Raw genomic sequence first — 20,039 nt, forward strand, 5'->3', positions numbered from 1 at the left:
TAATCAGAAATGCCAATATGCATTAAGTCCATTTACGTAGCAGTACATTCCTCTAGATTTATTGTAGGATTCTAGCTTGTTTACATCCACTTCCCAGAGAACAACATGTCCCGCCTTTGGGGAAATTCTATTGGTCGAAAAGACCACCAAATTCATTGAATTGATCTGATTGGTTATCACGGTAATGACGCATGCTGACCAACGCGGAAGGGGTTTCCTATTGGTCAATGCAGTATGAGGAACACTCAACAAACAAGATAGGCTGAATCACTGTCGGGATGGATGCAGGTAAGAAAACCGCAAGAAAACAATTACATTTTGGTCACCTGTCCAGATGACATGAAATTGTTAAAAAGCAAAATTCTTCTATTGTCAACCAAATACGCGCCTGTTATTGGAGAGGCCGCCTCGGCAGTTTCGGAATTTGTCGTTAAATATGGTACATAGATGTCCCAACTACGGCCAACTGGACAGAAAAACAGCTGTCAGATGAGGGATGGACACAGTATTGTTTTCTAGATATCATTGCACCAAAATGCTACTGGCTCCCGTCAAAACTGTTAGGCTGTATTGGCTGTGTTTTAGAGTCTAAGTAGTCAGCTGAGCATTTTTGGATGATATCGTTCAGCTGTAAACGCTGTAGGGAGGTTGTCCATGTCGTTGTCAATTTCTGCATACTCTAATAAACTGTTTGCCAATAGGTTATCAATAGGATAGGGACTTTAACATACTGTTTCATGTCTTTAACCCTTTGGTGCATGACATCCATTAGAATTAACAATTTTCTAACCGTTTTAAAAAGCGTGAAACTTATGGGACAACATGAAGTTACACATACACCGTGGTAAAAAAGACAGTAAAATTGGTGAAATCAGGTAACGTTACCACTTTAAAATAAAGTTCCATTTGTTAATATTAGTTAATGGATTGGTAGCAACAAAAATGATAAATTACTATTAATCTAGGTTAAAGTTAATTTATAAATCTGGTTTTAGTCATTATTAATTCATAATAAAGGATTATCTTGTAAATCTTGAAATATTTAAAATGCATATGTAAAATTAAACATATGTAACAGAAATTAGCTTGGATAAATTAACGCTTTATTTGTTGTACGTCTTTAATTGCATTGGACAGATGTGCATCTCTCTCAGAATACATTGTTGGAAAAAATATTGAAATGATTATAAGTAAAAAAGAAAAAGAAAAAAAAGATAATGACAGATATATGGCTAAGCCTACTAAAAAAACTGAAAAGATGTTCAAAACAATATCTTTGTTTTCACTCAATCAAAGCTCTTTTTTTGCTGTTAGTCTGCAAGTTATTGAACTTCCAGTTGATCATTGGCTTTTCTTTCAACAGCTACTCTTACATACGACTCATTGCGCTTTGGAGAGATCGAAGATTTCCCAGAGACCTCCGAGCCTGTCTGGATTTTGGGAAAGCAGTTCAGCGCTCTAACAGGTAATGAAGTGGGAGACATTGAAGGTTTTGTCCTGTTGCGTTTGTCTGTTGTTTCATGATGTTCTTTGTGTCCCAGAGAAGGATGAGATTCTGGCAGACGTCACCTCACGTTTGTGGTTCACGTACAGAAAGAACTTCCAGCCAATTGGTGAGAGTCAGAGTCCTCAATCTTGATCTCACTGTCCAAGGATTGCATTTAATTATTCATCTTAATGGATGTGATGTTACAGGTGGCATTGGGCCCACTTCAGACACCGGCTGGGGCTGCATGCTTCGATGTGGACAGATGATTCTTGGGCAGGCCTTGGTCTGCAGGCACTTAGGTAGAGGTAAGACAAACCTGTGTTACGAGTTTGGTGATTATGGTGTCTGCTGTTGTCTGAGATGGTTGTATTTTTATTAGACTGGACATGGAGTCCAGGTCAGCGGCAGAGAGCAGAATATATCAGCATTCTCAATGCCTTCATTGACAAGAAGGACAGCTATTATTCCATTCATCAAATAGGTACTATTCCTCATCTACCTGCTGCCTGCATATTATAGGAATAGTGTTAAAGTTACTCTTTTGATGGTTAAGTTACTGCATTGACATTGCTTCTTGTTTTCCTCAGCTCAAATGGGTGTTGGTGAGGGCAAGTCTATAGGCCAGTGGTATGGTCCAAATACAGTGGCACAGGTACTCAAGTAAGTTGGCCAAGTCAAATTAAATACTTATTATTATTTTAAAAAGTCACCCTTCTCCTTTTCTTTTTGTGATTTTTAGTACATAATATAACCTGAAAATGTTATTAAAGCTCGGTAATCCTCAAATAAACTACTTTTGCATTACTATGTTTGCATAAAATCAAATACACTTTGTGTCCATCTAGGAAACTGGCAGTTTTTGATTCCTGGAGCCGACTGGCAGTTCATGTAGCTATGGACAATACTGTGGTCATAGAGGAAATCAGTGAGTTCTCTTTCATAGTGCATCTTTAGTAGGCTTAGATGTAATCTGCAGACATTTGCGTTTGCTTTTTCTTCACAAATTTAGAGGGGAATTTGTGGAATTCTGGGAATGGATTTGAGCTGACTCATGTTGTTCCAAACCTGTATGACTTGCTTTGTTTCGTGGCACATAAAGGAAAATATTTTGCTATATGGTTTGTCTAAATTGTCCATAAAATGGAAGTAAATTCAGTATTTCTCAAAATATAATCTTTTGTTTATTGCAGAAGTGAAAAAGCTCATTTTAAAATGTTAATTAATCAGCAAATATTTATCTCCTTTCTTTAGTATTTGGTTGAACCACATTCAGATATATTACAACTCTCAGCCTTGGGTCGTTTTTGTAATTTTGCACAGTGTGATGAAACATGATTAGCGCATTCCTCCTTGCAAAAGCACTAACAGTGAAGCAGTTCCTCCTTTCAGAGATGTACAATGAGATTGAGGTCAAGACTCTGACTAAGCCACTCAAGGGCATCAATTTCTTCATTTTAAGCACACTCTGGCTGTGTGCGTTGGGTTGTTGTCCTACTAAAATGTCCTCAGTTTATAGTTTCTGGCAAAAGGGAGTAGGTTTTTATCCAAAATCTCCAGGTGTTATGCAGCATTCATCAATGTTAAGGAGATTGCCAGTGAGTGCCTGCTGCTAAAAAGCACATCAAATTGCATAGTCGAGTTTGAGGTAGAAAATTTCATTTCAGTTTAATGATAGCACAAAGTCTTTTATGTCTTTGTAGCATTTTCTAATGCCATTTTGCTATTTTTATAAATAAGCTTTATTTGTAACCCTTTCAAAAGTCCCTTTTATGCAACAGCTCAAAGATCATTGCTCCATGGACATCATTATCAGTGGCATCTACTTGAAGTGTTTTTTTTCCAATAGGATCAAAACAGTCATTTTTAAATACTTTAATCCAACTGAAATCATGCCAGTTCGGTTTTTACAAATTCAGACGTAGATAATGAAATAGTAGCTCAGCTTGACATCGTGTGCTTGTTTCAAAAGACAAAGGTGACGTACTAAGTGTATTTAATCCTTCAAATATTCGATTGCACGTTGTGTCATTGGTACTTGCACAGAGAGATGTTAACTGTAGCTCAACTATGCAAAACATGCTGTAGCTCAATTATAGCTGCACATGTAAACATGCACTGGGCAAAAGTGTCGTAAGATATTATACATTTTGAGACTGTAAATTGTGAAAACAATTTTACAGGCTGAATAGTTGTTGCTTTTTTTCTTTCAAAGCTGTTACTTAATGTTTTGTTCTTGGCTGTCTGTAGAGAGGTTGTGTATGCCGTGGCTGGACTTTGACAGGGGTGCATGTGCGGCTTCTGAAGAGCCTCGGGAAATGAATGGCGATCTGGAAGGGGCTTGCGCTCTGGCAGAAGAGGAGACAGCTCTGTGGAAACCACTTGTTCTGCTGATTCCACTAAGACTGGGCCTCAGTGACATCAACGAAGCCTATATTGAACCACTCAAGGTAAATCTATAACATTATCTGTCGTATGAATTGGTAAAACACTCAACTGTTAAGATCAGACAGTAAGTCTGAGTAAGATACTAATTCTTTATCTATTATTACTTTAAAGATCACCTATTCGGACTTCTTTCTTATGTCTTATCCACAGCAATGCTTCATGATGCCTCAGTCTTTAGGAGTAATAGGTGGGAAGCCGAACAGCGCTCACTACTTCATTGGATTTGTAGGTAAGCAGAGTTTTTCAAGCTAAAACTATAAAAAGTCAGTTCCGATAGCAAAGTAAGTAAATTAGTAAACCCTTCGCAAATCTTTGTTATTAGCATAACAAAATAAGGTGTGCCCAATCAACGTCTATGAAATTTTGTCGCAAATTTGTCTAGTTACTTGGTAAAAGCTAGTTTATTACATAGAGGCCAACATATCCTTATTCTTAAAACCACAAACAAAAATATTGCTTGATGAAAGACTGTGCATCTTGGACTGCATTCATGTAAAAATTGTTTGTTAATCATAATGTGCTTTGTGCATTTAATTATTTTTTTCATATGCTATGATTGGGTCATTTCTCCGGATCAAATTTTTATTATATATATTCTAAAGAAAGATAAACATAAAAAGTGATGAAATATATAAATGTTATATATATATATATATATATTAGGCAAATATTAAATGTCATGTTAATGTTGAAACTAGATTTGTAGCTTGTTTCCCTCTATCAAAACAATTACATAGAACAAATGTAAACATTATTTACATTTCCAGTTTCAACATTATTTGTTCTTCCTCTTTAAAAGAAAAAAAAAACATATCAGTTGAATGAAAAGTGATCACTGAAAATGTGTAATGATTTACTCTTGGAGACATGTTGAGATTGCAATATTTCTGGAACTGAATCATATAGGGCCTTAAAAATGACAATGCCACAAGGAAAGTTTCTTAAGACCCAATATCTAAACGGGCATTAAGATATCTTTAATACTTTTTGAGTTGCAGGCCTACAAACCTTGGAGAAAAAACTTGCTCTTTCTTTGAAAAGTGCTCTTTCCCCATTTTTGAATGGTCACCATTTGCACGTAATGCAATAAAGATTGCTGAAGTCAAGAGATTTTACTAAGAGACCTACCAATCTCTGTGTAAAAAAAACATTATGATGCTGCTGCCCCCCCCCCCCGCCCCCCGCCCCAAGTCATTTTTAACCCCCTGTTAATCAGTTAATATTCATCCATGACATTGAATATTTTGGCTTTCATCACTATACATGTTTATCTTTCTTCAGAAAAAATATTAGCAAAATCAAAAATTTGACCCGGGGACCTCTGGTTAAATTGACATGGAATAACCCATTTATGTTGGAGTGCTAAAAATGCAATGAAATGGTCAGGTTGAGGCACATTACCTTATTCTCAGTAGTCATTCCATAAGATTCTATTTATGTGAATCAGTTTCAGGGATATTTGAAAGAAGAGATTTTGTTCATTTTAACAGCTTCTGAAGCTACAAAGAAGTGCGGTTGCTTTCCTCACATTGTATTCACATCAATAAACCAAGATTTGCCTCACCTTTTTTCTTTTTTATTGTTATAACATGTGAAGCATAGTCATAGATCAAGTAGTATCTACTGCTATGGGGCATGGGGTGAATCATTGATAGTAAATCAAATGTTGAAACATTTAAGTAATATTTAAGAAATAGTTCAAACTGTGTAATGCTAAACCTCAGGTAAATGGGATCCTATGTAATCTTATTTTATGTTTCACTCTGTTCATACTTTACCCAGAGTTAACGATTAATCTTGGTTATTCATAATCTGACATGTTGCACTATATTCATTCCTACACCCTAGGTTACTGTACAAATTCACATTTGGTTTTCATCCATTGAAAATGGGTAGGATTCAACAATTTGATCATTGAATCATATTTGGCTCCCCATATCTCTGGGACTGAACCATACAGGGCTTAAAAATGATTTCAAAAGAATATTTCTTAAGAACCAGAATCTAAAATCATATTAAAATATTTAATATTTCTTGAGTTACAGGGATGCAGACTTTTAGCACTAAGACAAGTGTGTTCTATGCAGTTGTCTTGATAGAGAAAAACAAGCTACATTTCTGCATTTATTTGTTCTTCAGCCTATGTTCTTTCAATACAAAAATGATCAGCTGAATGCAGAGTGACAGTTAAAATTCAACAAATTGGACATTGAGTCACATTAGGCTCCCCATATCTCTGGAATTGAACAATATAGGGCCTTAAAAATGAAGATTAAAAATGAAAAGTTTTTAAAGAAAACTAATTTAAAATGATATTAAGATATTTTTAATACTTCTTGAGTTACAGACATGCACGCTTTGGAAAAAGAATATTTATGGCACTCAAACAGTGTATGTGAATCTCTAGGATTAGCTGTTAATTTGGTACCAGATACTGAAAGCAAAGATTCACATACTTTTGCAATTCACAGATATGTAACAATGGATCATTTTTCTCAATGAATAAATGACAAAGAAAATATTTTTGTCTCATTTGTTTGATTGGGTTCTCTTTGTCTAATTTCAGGACTTGTGTGAAAATCTGATGTTTTGGGTCATATGCAGAAATATAGAAAATTGTAAAGGGTGCACAAACTTTTAAGCAGCACTGTATAATGCAACAGATTTTACTAATAGACATACTGATCTCTGTGTAAAAATAATATAATGATGCTGCAATCTTTCTAAAGTCATTTTTGCCATCCTGTAATTTGGCTCTGAATCTCGGGTGAAAATTGCCATTTTGACCCCCCTCTACAAAATAGTGGATTACTCAGGAAATATTCATCCATGACATTACATTTTTTGGCTTTCATCAATATACATGTTTATCTTTCCTCAGAAAAAACATTGACAAAATCAAAAATTTGAGCTGGGGACCACTGGTTGAGTTGACACGGAATGACCCTATTATTAAAGTAATACAAACACATCTTTGTTTATCTGAACCACTGCTGTTATACTGTAGTAGCTAGAAGGTTTAGTACAGATTATATAAATATTAAATGTTGTATGGCAGTATATTGTGTTTTATACTGATTAGTTATCTTTTCTTATTGATGCGCACCCTACAGATCATGAGCTCATTTATCTAGACCCTCATACCACTCAGCCAGCAGTGGACCCAAATGAAGACGGTCAGTTCCCAGACGACTCCTACCACTGCCAGCACCCTCCCTGCCGAATGCACATCTGTGAGCTTGACCCCTCCATTGCTGCTGTAAGTAGAGCTTAATGTGTAAGACACAAATTATTCATTTCTTTCTTTAGATTATGTATTTATAATGTAGTAAAAAAAAAGAAAACGTAATTCACATAAATTGTTCTCTTAAACTTTTTATTTATCAAAGAATCCAGTCCAATCCAAAATGTATCATGGTAACAAAAATATATATCCACAAAAATATTAAGCAGGACAGCTATAATAATAATAATAAGATATGTTTCTTGAGTACCAAATCATCAATTGCCTAGTTTTCTGATCAAATGTGTAAAATGTGTTCACTTGTCTTGGAAAAATATGGGATTTAATTGTTCAATACAATTATTGTGAAATAACAGCAAAAAGTAATTTCCTTTGAGTAACAGTATCATCTATGCCAAAATTGTATCCATCAGGGCTTCTTCTGTCAAACAGAGGACGATTTTGATGACTGGTGTGCACAGATTCGTAAGGTACTTGAGCCACAAGTTACTTTTTAATTTTTAGTAGCCTCAATTCACGTTTGTACCTCTGGTCCACTCTTTGTTTTTGTGTTTACCTTGTGCAGGTTTCAAACTGTAGAGGTCTTCCTATGTTTGAATTGGTAGAGAGTCAGCCATCTCATCTAATTACCGCAGATGTACTTAATCTGACTCCAGGTAATCTCTTATACTCTTTGTTCATAAATTCAGAATTGTACGAGTTTGCAAAGAGTTACATTTCTAAATACACACCATTACATTTCATTTTTTTCTTAACAGACTACTCGGATTCAGACCGGCTCGAACGCTTCTTTGATTCTGAGGATGAAGAATTTGAAATCCTGTCCTTGTGAAGAGCGTTTGCATTTGCCAGACTTTCAAAATTCTGTGGTAGAGCCTCTTCAGAGGAAAGAGAAGGATACCATTGACGTCCAAAGCCACTGTGGCATAGTCACCTGCGTCAAACACACAGCTTTCTTCTTAAACCGCTATGCTGACAGCTCTGTGTCACCCTGAGTGAGCCGAGGTCAGGTGTCATGGTCACAGGCACTCAGGATCATCAGTATGTATGTACTTAGTCGCATTTATGTGTATCCATATTGAGTCTTAACACTATAGATTAATTTTTAAGTGATATGGTGCCTTTTTACCCCCTTAACTTAAAACACAGGTTTGCCATAACACATTTTATGGTTTTGGTCTGGAGATCTGCTAATCAGATTTGATTTAGCATTTACTCAACCAATGAAAGTCGGTGAAATTTTGGACCTGTATGAAATTGTAAACGACAACCAAGGAAGGTTGGGGATTTGCAGATTGGGTAGGATGGCTTGAGTAATTATACAATGATTTTGTCTTGATGTTTCAAATCTCTGTACACAAGTTTATTTTATGATTATTTATTTAATCAAAACATTAAACAATTAAAACAATTCTGTATTTTCTGTGCTATTCCACAGTGACAAAAAACATCAATGTATTTAATAAAAGTTTAAGGTGATCCATTCATCTCCAAAGTTCTCCAACTGGCTGATTCTGGGCTAAACGGATGATGTCTTCACTTAAACCCTTAATATCTTTGTGCACCTCTTCTATGGTCCTTGCAGCATCAATTACCTAGAGATTGAAAGATAGAGATTAAATTATTTTGAAGATTACGTACTGCAAGTTTACTATAATTAGGTTTACAAAATAAAATAAACCACCTTCCAGTTGACTGAGGTATCTTGCATGAGCTCTTCAAATCTTTGATGCACTGTCCGTTGGAAGGTGCTGGTTTCATACCGTTCAATTCCATATTCTCCACGGTTTGCTGCCATATTGGGATTGAGCTGCAAAAACATCACCAGGTCTGGTTTTGGAAGTCCAATATCTGGATTCATGCACCACTCCAGAGAGAAGCCCTGAACATATAGAAAACAACTAAATTAATGTTTCTACCAAAAAAAAAAAAAAGTAAAACGTTTTTTTTCTCTGATTTGTGATGAATATTAAGTTCAAAATAACAGCATTTAATACAATATAATATTTATATTGTTAATTTTTATAAAATTAACAAAAGTCTTTACCGTCACATGACATTAATTTCTCTCAAATCTTATTGATCGCAGCCTTTTAAACAGTAATGTACATGAACATACTTTATAAATGAATACAATATTTTTTGTCTCTGTATTGGAGTAACAGTAACACTCACAGGTTTGGCACTAGTGAAAGCAACTCCAGAAAATGCATAGCGGTCCACCACTAGATTGATTCCTTGTTCCAACTTCTGTTTCATCAGAGGCCTGAAGTAAGAAAACAGACTGATTGGTTGACAGATAGATGGGTTGATCCACTTAATGAATAAACCATTCCTGTTCATGCACTTTACAAGATTAATGTCAATATAAACTCTGGAGAGACAACCTACACCATTTCCCATCTGTTTGCAGAAAACAGCAGGTGAACAGTATGATCCTCCAGATTACTTTTCTTCTCCAGGTATGAACTGATCAGCTGACCAATTTTAGTGGTCCTGTCTGTTTAAAAAAAGTCTTCAGTACAAAAAACAAACAAACACTGACATGGATGAAGGCTGTGTCTCAAACCCCAGTGAGCTGCCAAATCACGGCCTTTATATTATTAAGATCCAAGCAAAACGGCTCACTTCTTTTAGTGTTTGAGACACAGTTATAAAAACTACAGGATGCTCCACTATCATTTTAATATTTCAGAATCAAGAGTCTGTAAAGGTAAGGCTTCACAAAATGGTTTACCATGGGATAACTAAGAGGGGGGGGAAGTAATTTTACCTGGAAATCGCATAATTTCTGCCGCTCGTCCGCTCTGCTGTAAAGCATGTACGAGCTGTTGACATTGTGTAGTTTTCCCGGCCCTGTCTACTCCCTCGAGAACAATTAAAGCTCCTCTTCTGGAAGACATGGCTCTAAAAAACACTGTATAAAAAGGCAGAACAACAGGGAGCAAATACAGATAATGGCTAGCAAATAATTCCTAGCCGTGATCTTTTTACGCGGTACTTTTCGTTGAAAAAAAAACAGACACACGTAACATCCTCCCCCTCCTCCTACTACTTCTTCTTCTTCGTTTGAGTTGAGCATTACCGCCATCTATCTAAGTCCCTCCCAGCCCAGAGAAGAGGAATAATAATAATCATATATTCTATGAATGAACTGAGTTCTTTTTAGAAATTGTATTAACAGACTATCACCGCCTACTGGTTTCAAAATTAATTTTAACGTTACCTGCTGCTCACCGTTCTTTTGAAGTTCATCGAAATCAAATGCGATTCTTCACGAATGAATCCGACCTCTCTGATTTGAAACGGCCAGGACACAGTTGTTTGTAAAGGTTTATTTGAATCAACTTCAGACACGAGGTTTAGGCAGATTATGTAGTTATGCAATGTTGTAGTGAAGTACTAATATTTATTGTAATAATTTTTGTGCATTTTAATTAGTTTAAATGCCTCAATTTGGTTTAAATGCAATTATGCATGTATATCATGATATCCAAGCTACACTATGCAACATATTTAGAAAAACAAAAACAAAATATTATGAAGAGAGTACAACAAATGTACCTTCTATGATAGATAGTGTGTATTATTATTGTAAAATAAATATTTTATTTTTGACGTTTGGCCAGATTTAGCAAGTTTTCACAAAAATGCATCTGTAAAAGGTAAAGAGAGGCTGTTCAGACCTTTCAGGAGAAAGAAACCCACCTGCTCAAGATCAACACAAGGGTTTGGAGCAAAAGGTGAGGGTGAGTAAATGGAAATACTTTTTTTTGCTGAATTATTCCTTTCATATTGCATATACTGAAAAGGCCATTTTGTAAAATTAAAATGTTTTGTTTTTTCAAAATGGAAAATGTACGGAAAATAATAGAACAAATGCCTGCTTATAAGGTTTAAATTATCTCTGATTATTAAAAAAAAACAAAACAAAAAAAAACAAAGATAAAAATGTGGAAAACGTATGTTTATTTCATAGCAGTTTTTCAGTAAAAGTGTAACATAACTGCTAAAATTGTAGGCTTCTGTTTTTTTACACATTTGTAAACGTTAGCTAAATTAATAATACTGATTTTTTTTTTTCTTCAATGAGAGATATCACCAAAAATAATTGAACACCACTGATAAAGGGTTAAAATTCTGGTCTTTTTTTATTGATGATGGGTCATGCTGTCAGACTCTGCTCTTGTGACAGTGTTTCAGAGCATCAGCCAAGGCCTCCAACACCTTATCCACATTGCCCTTGCTGCTGTTACATCCCATCAATCCCACACGCAAAACCTGTAAAAAAAAATGAGAAACAAAACAGTTACTGACCATTGTGTCTTTTTAACACACAATGTCAACGTACTGGGAACAGCTAGTTGTCCCGGCGTCTGTCAGTTATGATTAATTGAAACTAACCAATAGTTTCTCACCATGCCAGCAGATGGTCCAAGACCCCCAGAGATTTCAATGTTATAGGTCTTCATAATATACCCTGTGATTTCCCGCCAGTCGTATCCTGGGGGAGCTACTATTGTGGTCACAGTTGGCAGTCTTGCTTTCTACAAGACACAAGATGTTTTCAGATAATGTAATGTACTGGTGCTGGTCATAAAATTAGAATATCATGAAAAAGTTGATTTATTTCAGTGATACCATTCAAAAAGTGAAACTTGTATATTAGAATCATTCATTACACACAGACTGATATATTTCAAATGTTTATTTCCTTTAATTTTGATGATTATAACTGACAACTAATGAAAGTCCCAAATTCAGTATTCCAGAAAATTTGAATATTGTGAAAATGTTCAATATTGAAGACACCTGGTGCCACACTCTAATCAGCTAATTAACTCAAAACACCTGCAAAAGCCTTTAAATGGTCTCTCAGTCTAGGGCTGTGTCCAAATTCAGGGTCTGCATCCTCCTTAGGATCCTTCCTACCCGGTTGAAGGAGGAGGGATCCTCCGACGTCAGCAAAACCCAGAAGTCGGTGTTTGTGAATTTGGACAGCCTACCCTTCTTTCAGTTCCCTCCCTTACCCGTTGCTCATATCCTGTCGCCTAGCAACCGTGACAGCGCCAAGCAAGAAGCGGGAAAATGGACAAACAAAGAGTTATTCTCCTCATTTTAATTATTTTGGAAGAAATAAAGCAATTAAATAAATTAAATACTTTCTTTGTCTTGTAGTCTGATATAAAAAACTCTCCGACAACGAGCAGTCACATCCAGGTAAGCCATTATAGCCTATTTTTATTTGATTTTAAGTATTCTACTAATTTCTCCTACAAATTCATTGAGCCGAAGCATAAACTTTAGCTTGTTTTGTCAGAGAAACTCCTCTCCCACTCCGCTACCGCTCGCTTCGTCCGCCATTACGCTCTGCCGAAAAGAATTATGGGATAGGTAGGACGGGAAAGGATCCACCACACCCATCCTTCCAATTCGGGGGTATTTGTGGGCCGCATTTGAAGGATCCTACGAATTTGGACAGCCTTCGTCGCGGCGCTGTGACGTAACATCCTTCAAATGAGTACTCCGAAGGATGCAGACCCTGAATTTGGACACAGCCTAGTTCTGTAGGCTACACAATCATGGGGAAGACTGCTGACTTGACAGTTGTCCAAAAGACAACCATTGACACCTTGCACAAAGAGGGCAAGACACAAAAGGTAATTGCTAAAGAGGCTGGCTGTTCACAGAGCTCTGTGTCCAAGCACATTAATAGAGAGGCGAAGGGAAGGACAAGATGTGGTAGAAAAAAGTGTAAAAGCAATAGGGATAACCGCACCCTGGAGAGGATTGTGGAAAAAAAAAACCCATTCAAAAATGTGGGGGAGATTCACAAAGAGTGAACTGCAGCTGGAGTCAGTGCTTCAAGAACCACCACGCACAGACGTATGCAAGACATGGGTTTCAGCTGTCGCATTTCTTGTGTCAAGCCACTCTTGAACAAGAGACAGCGTCAGAAGCATCTTGCCTGGGCTAAAGACAAAATGGACTGGACTTCTGCTGAGTGGTCCAAAGTTATGTTCTCTGATGAAAGTAAATTTTGCATTTCCTTTGGAAATCAAGGTCCCAGAGTCTGGAGGAAGAGAGGAGAGGCACATAATCCACGTTGCTTGAGGTCCAGTGTAAAGTTTCCACAGTCATTGATGGTTTGGGGTGCAATGTCATCTGCTGGTGTTGGTCCATTGTGTTTTCTGAGGTCCAAGGTCAACGCAGCCGTCTACCAGGAAGTTTTAGAGCACTTCATGCTTCCTGCTGCTGACCAACTTTATGGAGATGCAGATGTCATTTTCCAACAGGACTTGGCACCTGCACACACTGCCAAAGCTACCAGTACCTGGTTTAAGGACCATGGTATCCCTGTTCTTTATTGGTCAGCAAACTCGCCTGACCTTAACCCCATAGAAAACCTATGGGGCATTGTGAAGAGGAAGATGCAATACGCCAGACCCAACAATTCAGAAGAGCTGAAGGCCACTATCAGAGCACCATGGGCTCTCATAACACCTGAGCAGTGCCACAGACTGATCGACTCCATGCCACGCCGCATTGCTGCAGTAATCCAGGCCAAAGGAGCCCCAAGTAAATATCGAGTGCTGTACATGCTCATACTTGTCATGTTCATACTTTTCAGTTGGCCAACATTTCGAAAGATCATTTTTTTTGCATTGGTCTTAATTGATATTCTAATTTTCTGAGATACTGAATTTGGGACTTTCATTAGTTGTCAGTTATAATCATCAAAATTAAAGGAAATAAACATTTGAAATATATCAGTCTGTGTGTAATGAATTAATCTAATATACAAGTTTCACTTTTTGAATGGTATTACTGAAATAAATCAACTTTTTCATGATATTCTAATTTTATGACCAGCACCTATAATTCGATATATGTGAGATCTGTTGTGATGTTTGAGGCTTCTTCTGCCAACCTTATCCTGCACAAACAGTTTAAGGCCCATTTCTTCTAAGCCTTTATGGAAGTACTCTGCAACCTCTTTGTGCCGTTTCCATGAGTTCTCAAGACCCTATAAAACAAAATATGTGGTAAACATATGTTCTTTTTACAAAATTCACATTTCTCAGAGTATTCAAGTGCAGAATATGATCTCACAGTCTCTGCGAGGATGGCCAGACTCTCACGCAGACCATAGAAAGAAGATACAGGTCCAGTGTGGTGATAACTGCACAGTTACAGCAACTTTAACATACACTATATGCACAATATTCTACCATCATTTAGTAATAGAATTGACTTCAGTGGACTGAGCATATTGATTTCTGTCTTCTTGGACTACGTTGTTTTATAACTTAACATGAATGAGGCCTCCAGTGTTTAATGAGCTGTTATATCAGCGCTTGTTAAATGTGATGAGGGGTTCTTACGCGCGTACAGGCTTGTCATCACAACCCCAGTAATTTGCCAACCAGTTCATATCCAAGAAGTAAGAGACTGGTTTTGTCCTCCTGTTAAATATTTTCTGGCTGTTTAAAAAAAAAAAAGAGAATTCTTGTCACATATTGAGTTAAAAAAATAAATAAATCTGGCTTGAAGCTGTTTGGTCTCACCATGCTCTCTCACTGAAGGAGATCGGTGCAGTTCCTGGAGGTGCGTTCAAAACCTTCTGAGAGCCAGTATACATAATGTCAATACCTAGTGATACAACAATTATATTTTAAATCATGGACCCCAGGCAGTGATTGTAGTGCCAGAGCATGTAATGTAGTGATACCTTGCTCATCCATGCAGATAGGAGTACCTCCCAATGCCGCTACTGAATCAACCAGAAATAAACAGTTGTACCTGAATGACAGAACAGAATTTCCTCAACAAAAAAAGGGTAACACTTTAGTATAGGGACCAATTCTCACAATTAACTAGTTGCTTATTAGCCTATTATTGACACATTGGCTGTTTATTGGTGCTTAAAGCACATATTCTGCATGACTATATTCTGCATCCCTAATCCTACCTAAACTTAACAACTACTGTTACGTCTCTGGACGTAAAGTTATTCTTTGTATGTATTTTATTTTGTATTTATTCGGTGTGATGTATTTCTGTGGTGTTGCATGCTATATTGTGTGCCGTTTCTCTCTCCCTTTCTCTTTCTGGCAGGGCTTGATTGGGACCAGCTGCAAGAGATTATGTTGTGAGCGGGAGCGTTTAAATGCTGGGAAGCGGAGCATTGTTGGAGAGCCTCTGTAGTGCGCGCGTTGTGAAGCTCCGCCGCTGGTGTATCGCCGTTTCGTCTTCTGTCTCCTGCCCCAGACAACGTTGGGTTGTGTAATGTGTTAAACGACGGTGTTGTTGACTTGACAATCAAATCTAGTGAGTAGTTAACTGAGTTGTGCCGCGGAAACTGCGTTTCCTGCACGACAAGGAATAAGCTATAGATATTCGTTCTCTGTATTATTTATTCGTTTTCTAGGAACAATTATGTTATTCCTGAAGCCGTAGGTTGGGGATTGCCTTTTATTTTTGACAAACTTCGTTTTCTCCTGTTTCTTTAAGGCGAGATCTAATTCCTTTAAACGAACGGTTACCATCGGGTCTGCTACCCCAGGAACCTTTTTTTCGCTTACTGAATCTGCATCGTCAGACGCGGCCTCTCCGTCAGTCTCTGACTCGGGACCTCTCGTTTCAACACCTCCAGGTAAAACGCCTGCCTCCACTAAATTACCAACTATTAATTATTAACAAGCAGCAAAATAGGTGATTATTGAGGCAAAAGTCATAGTTAATGGTTTGTTAATGGCAAGAATTGGACCTTAAAATAAAGTGTGACCAAAAAACGAAATGCATATGTGTGTCACGCTCACTCTGGGAGCAGGGAATCGCGGAGGCAAGGAGTTTCTTCAGACGTGCTTTATTAGCATGAACCCAGGAAACATGGAGAATCACGGAGTGACAATATAAGACGGCACACAGGGGCAAGGAAACACAGGACTTATAAACACAGGAAAATCAACAGGTAAGAACGGAAACAGGTGCAGGGCAATTAAACAGGGCTTGGGACTAATTAACTAATCAAAGGAACGAGGATGGCCAAATAGGGACATGAGAGGCGGGGAAACACAAGACAAGGACTGACATTACGCCCCCCTCCGGAAGGCGTGTCCTCACGCCTAACACCATCCAACGGGGAGGGGGGGTGGGCGCTCTGGAGGCCTCCAGGGCGGTGCCCGTTCCGGGAGGCCATGGCGGGGTTGGAGACTCGGGAGGCCATGGCGGATCAGGGGACTCGGGAGGCCATGGCGGGTCAGGGGACTCGGGAGGCCATGGCGGGTCAGGGGACTCGGGAAGCCACGGCCTATTTTTTTCGGGTTGTGTGGCCTTGGCCCTCAGCCCGGCCACACCGGCCGTGACCCTATAGCCCCCCCACCCCCCCCCCCCCCCCCAAAATTTTCTTGGGGAAGTTCCCCCCTGGGAGACACTGAGGAGCGGGCTCTGTGGGGGGCTCTCGGGGAGCGGGCTCTGTGGGGAGCTCTGGCTGCGCGGACTCTGTCGGGCGCTCTGGCTGCGCGGACTCTGTCGGGCGCTCTGGCTGCGCGGACTCTGTCGGGCGCTCTGGCTGCGCGGACTCTGACGGAACCAGCGGAGTCGAAGGAGGGCACGTGCGTGGAGCCGGCACTTGGGGGCGCTCTGGAAGCGCGGACACTTGGGGGCGCTCTGAAAGCGCGGACACTTGGGGGCGCTCTGAAAGCGCGGACACTTGGGGGCGCTCTGGCTGCGCGGACTCTGACGGAACCAGCGGAGACAAAGGAGGGCACGTGCGTGGAGCCGGCACTTGGGGGCGCTCTGGAAGCGCGGACACTTGGGGGCGCTCTGAAAGCGCGGACACTTGGGGGCGCTCTGAAAGCGCGGACACTTGGGGGCGCTCTGAAAGCGCGGACACTTGGGGGCGCTCTGAAAGCTCGGACACTTGGGGGCGCTCTGAAAGCGCGGACACTTGGGGGCGCTCAGGAGGCGCGGACACTTGGGGGCGCTCAGGAGGCGCGGAGCTGGACGGGACCAGCGGAGACGCAGGAGAGTTGGATGGGACCAGCGAGGACGCAGGAGAGCACCTGCGAGGAGCAGGTACAGGAGGGTGCTCTTGAAGCGCGGGTTTGCAGGGGTGCTCTGGGCTGAGGACAGCAGCGGTGCTGGGAAAAGTTGGGTGGCCGGAACATTTGGTAGGGCATGTGGAGGGTCCTGGCGAGCGGTGAGCTGGTGAGGCCGGGTTGTTCTTGGGTTGGGTTGGATGAAGATCGGTCTGACATTCTTCGACTTCGAAATTAATGCCATGTACATTGAGGACATGATTTATCAGCCCGATCAGGGAAAAACTGGACATGGGAAGATCGCTACTGATGACATCATCATTCAACCCAAGCCGAAAACAGACACCAAGCGAGGCGTCAATCCAGCTCACCTCGTTGGAAAGCTCAAGGAATTCCTCCACATATCTTACCAATTCCCGACCATCCTGCCGCAGACACCAAAGCCTGTCTTCAGCCATAGTATTGTGGTGGGTGCCGTCTCACGCTCACGCTCACTCTGGGAGCAGGGAATCACGGAGGCAAGGAGTTTCTTCAGACGTGTTTTATTAGCATGAACCCAGGAAACATGGAGAATCACGGAGTGACAATATAAGACGGCACACAGGGGCAAGGAAACACAGGACTTATAAACACAGGAAAATCAACAGGTAAGAACGGAAACAGGTGCAGGGCAATTAAACAGGGCTTGGGACTAATTAACTAATCAAAGGAACGAGGATGGCCAAATAGGGACACGAGAGGCGGGGAAACACAAGACAAGGACTGACAATGTGATACTATGTAATACATAATTATAAATACAAATAACACACACACGTTATAAAAAGCTTCTGCTAACTTAAATGTAAATGATTTGCAGCTTGCAATGTTATTTTAGTATCACTGATATACTATTATTAGTTTTTGGAAATATGTTGATTTAATTTTTTCATTTTAAATTTTACTTAGTTTTATCAGTTTTGTTAGCTTTGTCTGTATAGTTTGATACATTTATATTTGATTTTAAAGTTTATTTTATTCCAAGTATTTTTTTAATTATTACTTTAGTTTTAGTTAATGATAAGAATCCTGATTAGTCTTGGCAGAAGGTTTTAAGGGTAGGACATTCTCATTCTAGACAGCATTTATTGGACACAAATCTGCGTAGTCCAACATGAATCATCAATAATTATATCCTGTTTTACCCGCCAAAGGTGAATCTTTAGGAGTACCACATCATATAGATGACCACAAAGTTAGTACAGATGTACTAAAAGGTGCAAAATGCTATTAATAAGAGAGTCTTAATCTGAAGCAACTCTATTCAAGCAGAAATGTCTCACTTGTGGCAAAGGTCACCTATGCCATCTATGGGGTGGACAACTCCTGTGGAGGATTCTCCATGTGTGAGAAAGAGCACCACTGGCCTGTATTTATCTAATGCCTATAAAACGAGACAAACATGGTTGATCATATGTAGTAAATACATAAATGGTTAATGAAACATAATTTGTACCTGCTCAATTTCCTCATTTGTAAAGTACCCACCAGCAGAGGTTACAACTGTGTTCACCTTGGCACCTGGTGAAGAGTGTTTGATATATGAATGAATGATGATCTGGATCACCTTTATAACTCTTAGTTCCAGGCTTTCTAATAAAAGCAGAATCTGTACCTATCCTCTCAGCTATCTCTGCAGCCCTCTCTCCCCATATGCCATTGACGGCTATGAGGACGCTCTCCCTGGGCTCCAGTGAGTTAAAGATGGCACACTCCATAGCTGCATGACCTGGTCCACTCACAGCCAGAGTCACTCGGTTTCGGGTCTGAAATGCATACTGAATTCCACTTTTGATCTGATTCATAATCTGAAAGCAAAACGAGCAAACAATGAATTAATTTCATTCATAGATAAAGATTATAAAACGATTATTTATGTAGCAGGACTACAAGTTATTTACTTTTTAAAATCTCTTATTAACAAGATGATACTATACTGTTTATTTTCTTCAACGGGTACAATGTTACTAGCCAGATTCAAGTCATTCTAGCTACTTATGTTGCAGTTATTTTTAGGGTTTAAACTCAAAAACATGTTGTTCCAAACCTACGACTTTCTTTCTTCTGTTGATCACAGAAGATTGACAATTTTGCTAACCAAACTGTTTTGGTGACAATTTAATCCAATTTAAAAAAAAAATAGTGGTGTCTCTTATGTTCCACATAAGAGAATGCCAGGTTACAGTACAGGTTTTGAACAATATGAGGGTGGGTAAATTATAATATTTGGGTGAATTTTCCCTTTAAGCCAATATGATTCAACATGGGAAAGCGTCATAAAAATGGTGACCTAAAACGTCAGTAGTCCCTAGTATGCACTTAATAAACACACTGTGTCCTGTATTACCTCAATGGTTTCTGCATGCAGGTGGCCCAGCATGGGCTGTGCTCCGGCTGCTGCGATCCGTGCAGGCACATTGGATGGTCCTGGTCCAAGCATAAGTCGCTGGGGGATGGGAAAAGGCTGTAACAGACATTCTGGTGGAAGAACGGACAGAGAGGACATGATGCTGTCGCTACACTGACACACTGACAGACTGAGGCAATGGTTAACTCATGTAAACGGTGAGCAAACCTTTCACCTGTTGGCCAATCATCTCACTTTAAGACCTGATATACTGAACAGTGCAGCTGAGCAGTGACAGCAGCTGTTTAACATTTCATTTTCATATTTTCTATTCAAACTTGTTATAGACCACTGACATCCAAAAACATTAAATTGTGTGTGTACATGCATATATACAGAAATATTTTATGTATTTATTGTATGCCTCAGAAG

The 20,039-nt window shown here is 39.3% G+C and overlaps 4 protein-coding genes across 6 annotated transcripts in view; 2 read left to right on the plus strand and 2 right to left on the minus strand.

Moving 5' to 3' along the window:
* Nucleotides 1–193: 193 nt before the first annotated feature.
* On the plus strand, nt 194–8,670 carry LOC306845399 (cysteine protease ATG4B; the record flags this gene model as incomplete). Of its 2 annotated transcripts, none has more annotated exons than XM_079378174.1 (13): nt 194–288; nt 1,364–1,465; nt 1,542–1,613; nt 1,696–1,794; nt 1,869–1,970; nt 2,077–2,149; nt 2,335–2,414; nt 3,737–3,936; nt 4,085–4,163; nt 7,048–7,193; nt 7,592–7,648; nt 7,744–7,834; nt 7,937–8,670. In XM_079378174.1, 13 exons carry the CDS (start codon nt 279–281, stop codon nt 8,008–8,010), a joined length of 1,185 nt encoding a protein of 394 aa, XP_079234300.1. In that variant the 3' UTR covers nt 8,011–8,670. The 2 variants fall into 2 exon arrangements, with proteins under 2 accessions (XP_079234300.1, XP_079234301.1); XM_079378175.1 differs by lacking the exon at nt 194–288 and adding an exon at nt 340–439 and having other exon boundaries at nt 7,937–8,664.
* LOC306845401 (thymidylate kinase) lies at nt 7,300–10,406 on the minus strand. The gene is made up of 5 exons (XM_079378178.1): nt 9,952–10,406; nt 9,570–9,678; nt 9,354–9,444; nt 8,863–9,060; nt 7,300–8,773 (listed from the first exon to the last, which is right to left on the minus strand). The coding sequence occupies exons 1-5, from the start codon at nt 10,079–10,081 to the stop codon at nt 8,663–8,665; spliced, it is 639 nt and encodes a 212-aa protein (XP_079234304.1). The 5' UTR covers nt 10,082–10,406; the 3' UTR covers nt 7,300–8,662.
* Nucleotides 10,295–20,039, plus strand: part of LOC306845402 (kinesin-like protein KIF1A) — a 102,789-nt gene continuing 93,044 nt past the window's right edge. The window contains exons 1-4 of the mRNA XM_079378179.1: nt 10,295–10,927; nt 15,297–15,509; nt 15,693–15,834; nt 19,629–19,825. The gene's annotated coding sequence lies outside the window, so the exon portion shown is untranslated. The remainder of the gene's footprint in view (nt 10,928–15,296; nt 15,510–15,692; nt 15,835–19,628; nt 19,826–20,039) is intronic.
* LOC306845400 (alanine--glyoxylate aminotransferase-like) lies at nt 11,257–19,766 on the minus strand (the record flags this gene model as incomplete). 2 transcript variants are annotated; one of them, XM_079378176.1, is made up of 11 exons in its annotated part: nt 11,257–11,459; nt 11,597–11,725; nt 14,110–14,205; nt 14,292–14,361; nt 14,564–14,662; nt 14,747–14,831; nt 14,911–14,981; nt 18,544–18,644; nt 18,717–18,781; nt 18,876–19,068; nt 19,608–19,766. In XM_079378176.1, the coding sequence occupies 11 exons, from the start codon at nt 19,764–19,766 to the stop codon at nt 11,352–11,354; spliced, it is 1,176 nt and encodes a 391-aa protein (XP_079234302.1). In that variant the 3' UTR covers nt 11,257–11,351. The 2 variants fall into 2 exon arrangements, with proteins under 2 accessions (XP_079234302.1, XP_079234303.1); XM_079378177.1 differs by having other exon boundaries at nt 11,313–11,459; nt 11,583–11,725.

The sequence above is a fragment of the Barbus barbus genome (genome assembly GCF_936440315.1).
Source record: "Barbus barbus genome assembly, chromosome: 25".
NCBI classification, from domain to species: domain Eukaryota; kingdom Metazoa; phylum Chordata; class Actinopteri; order Cypriniformes; family Cyprinidae; genus Barbus; species Barbus barbus.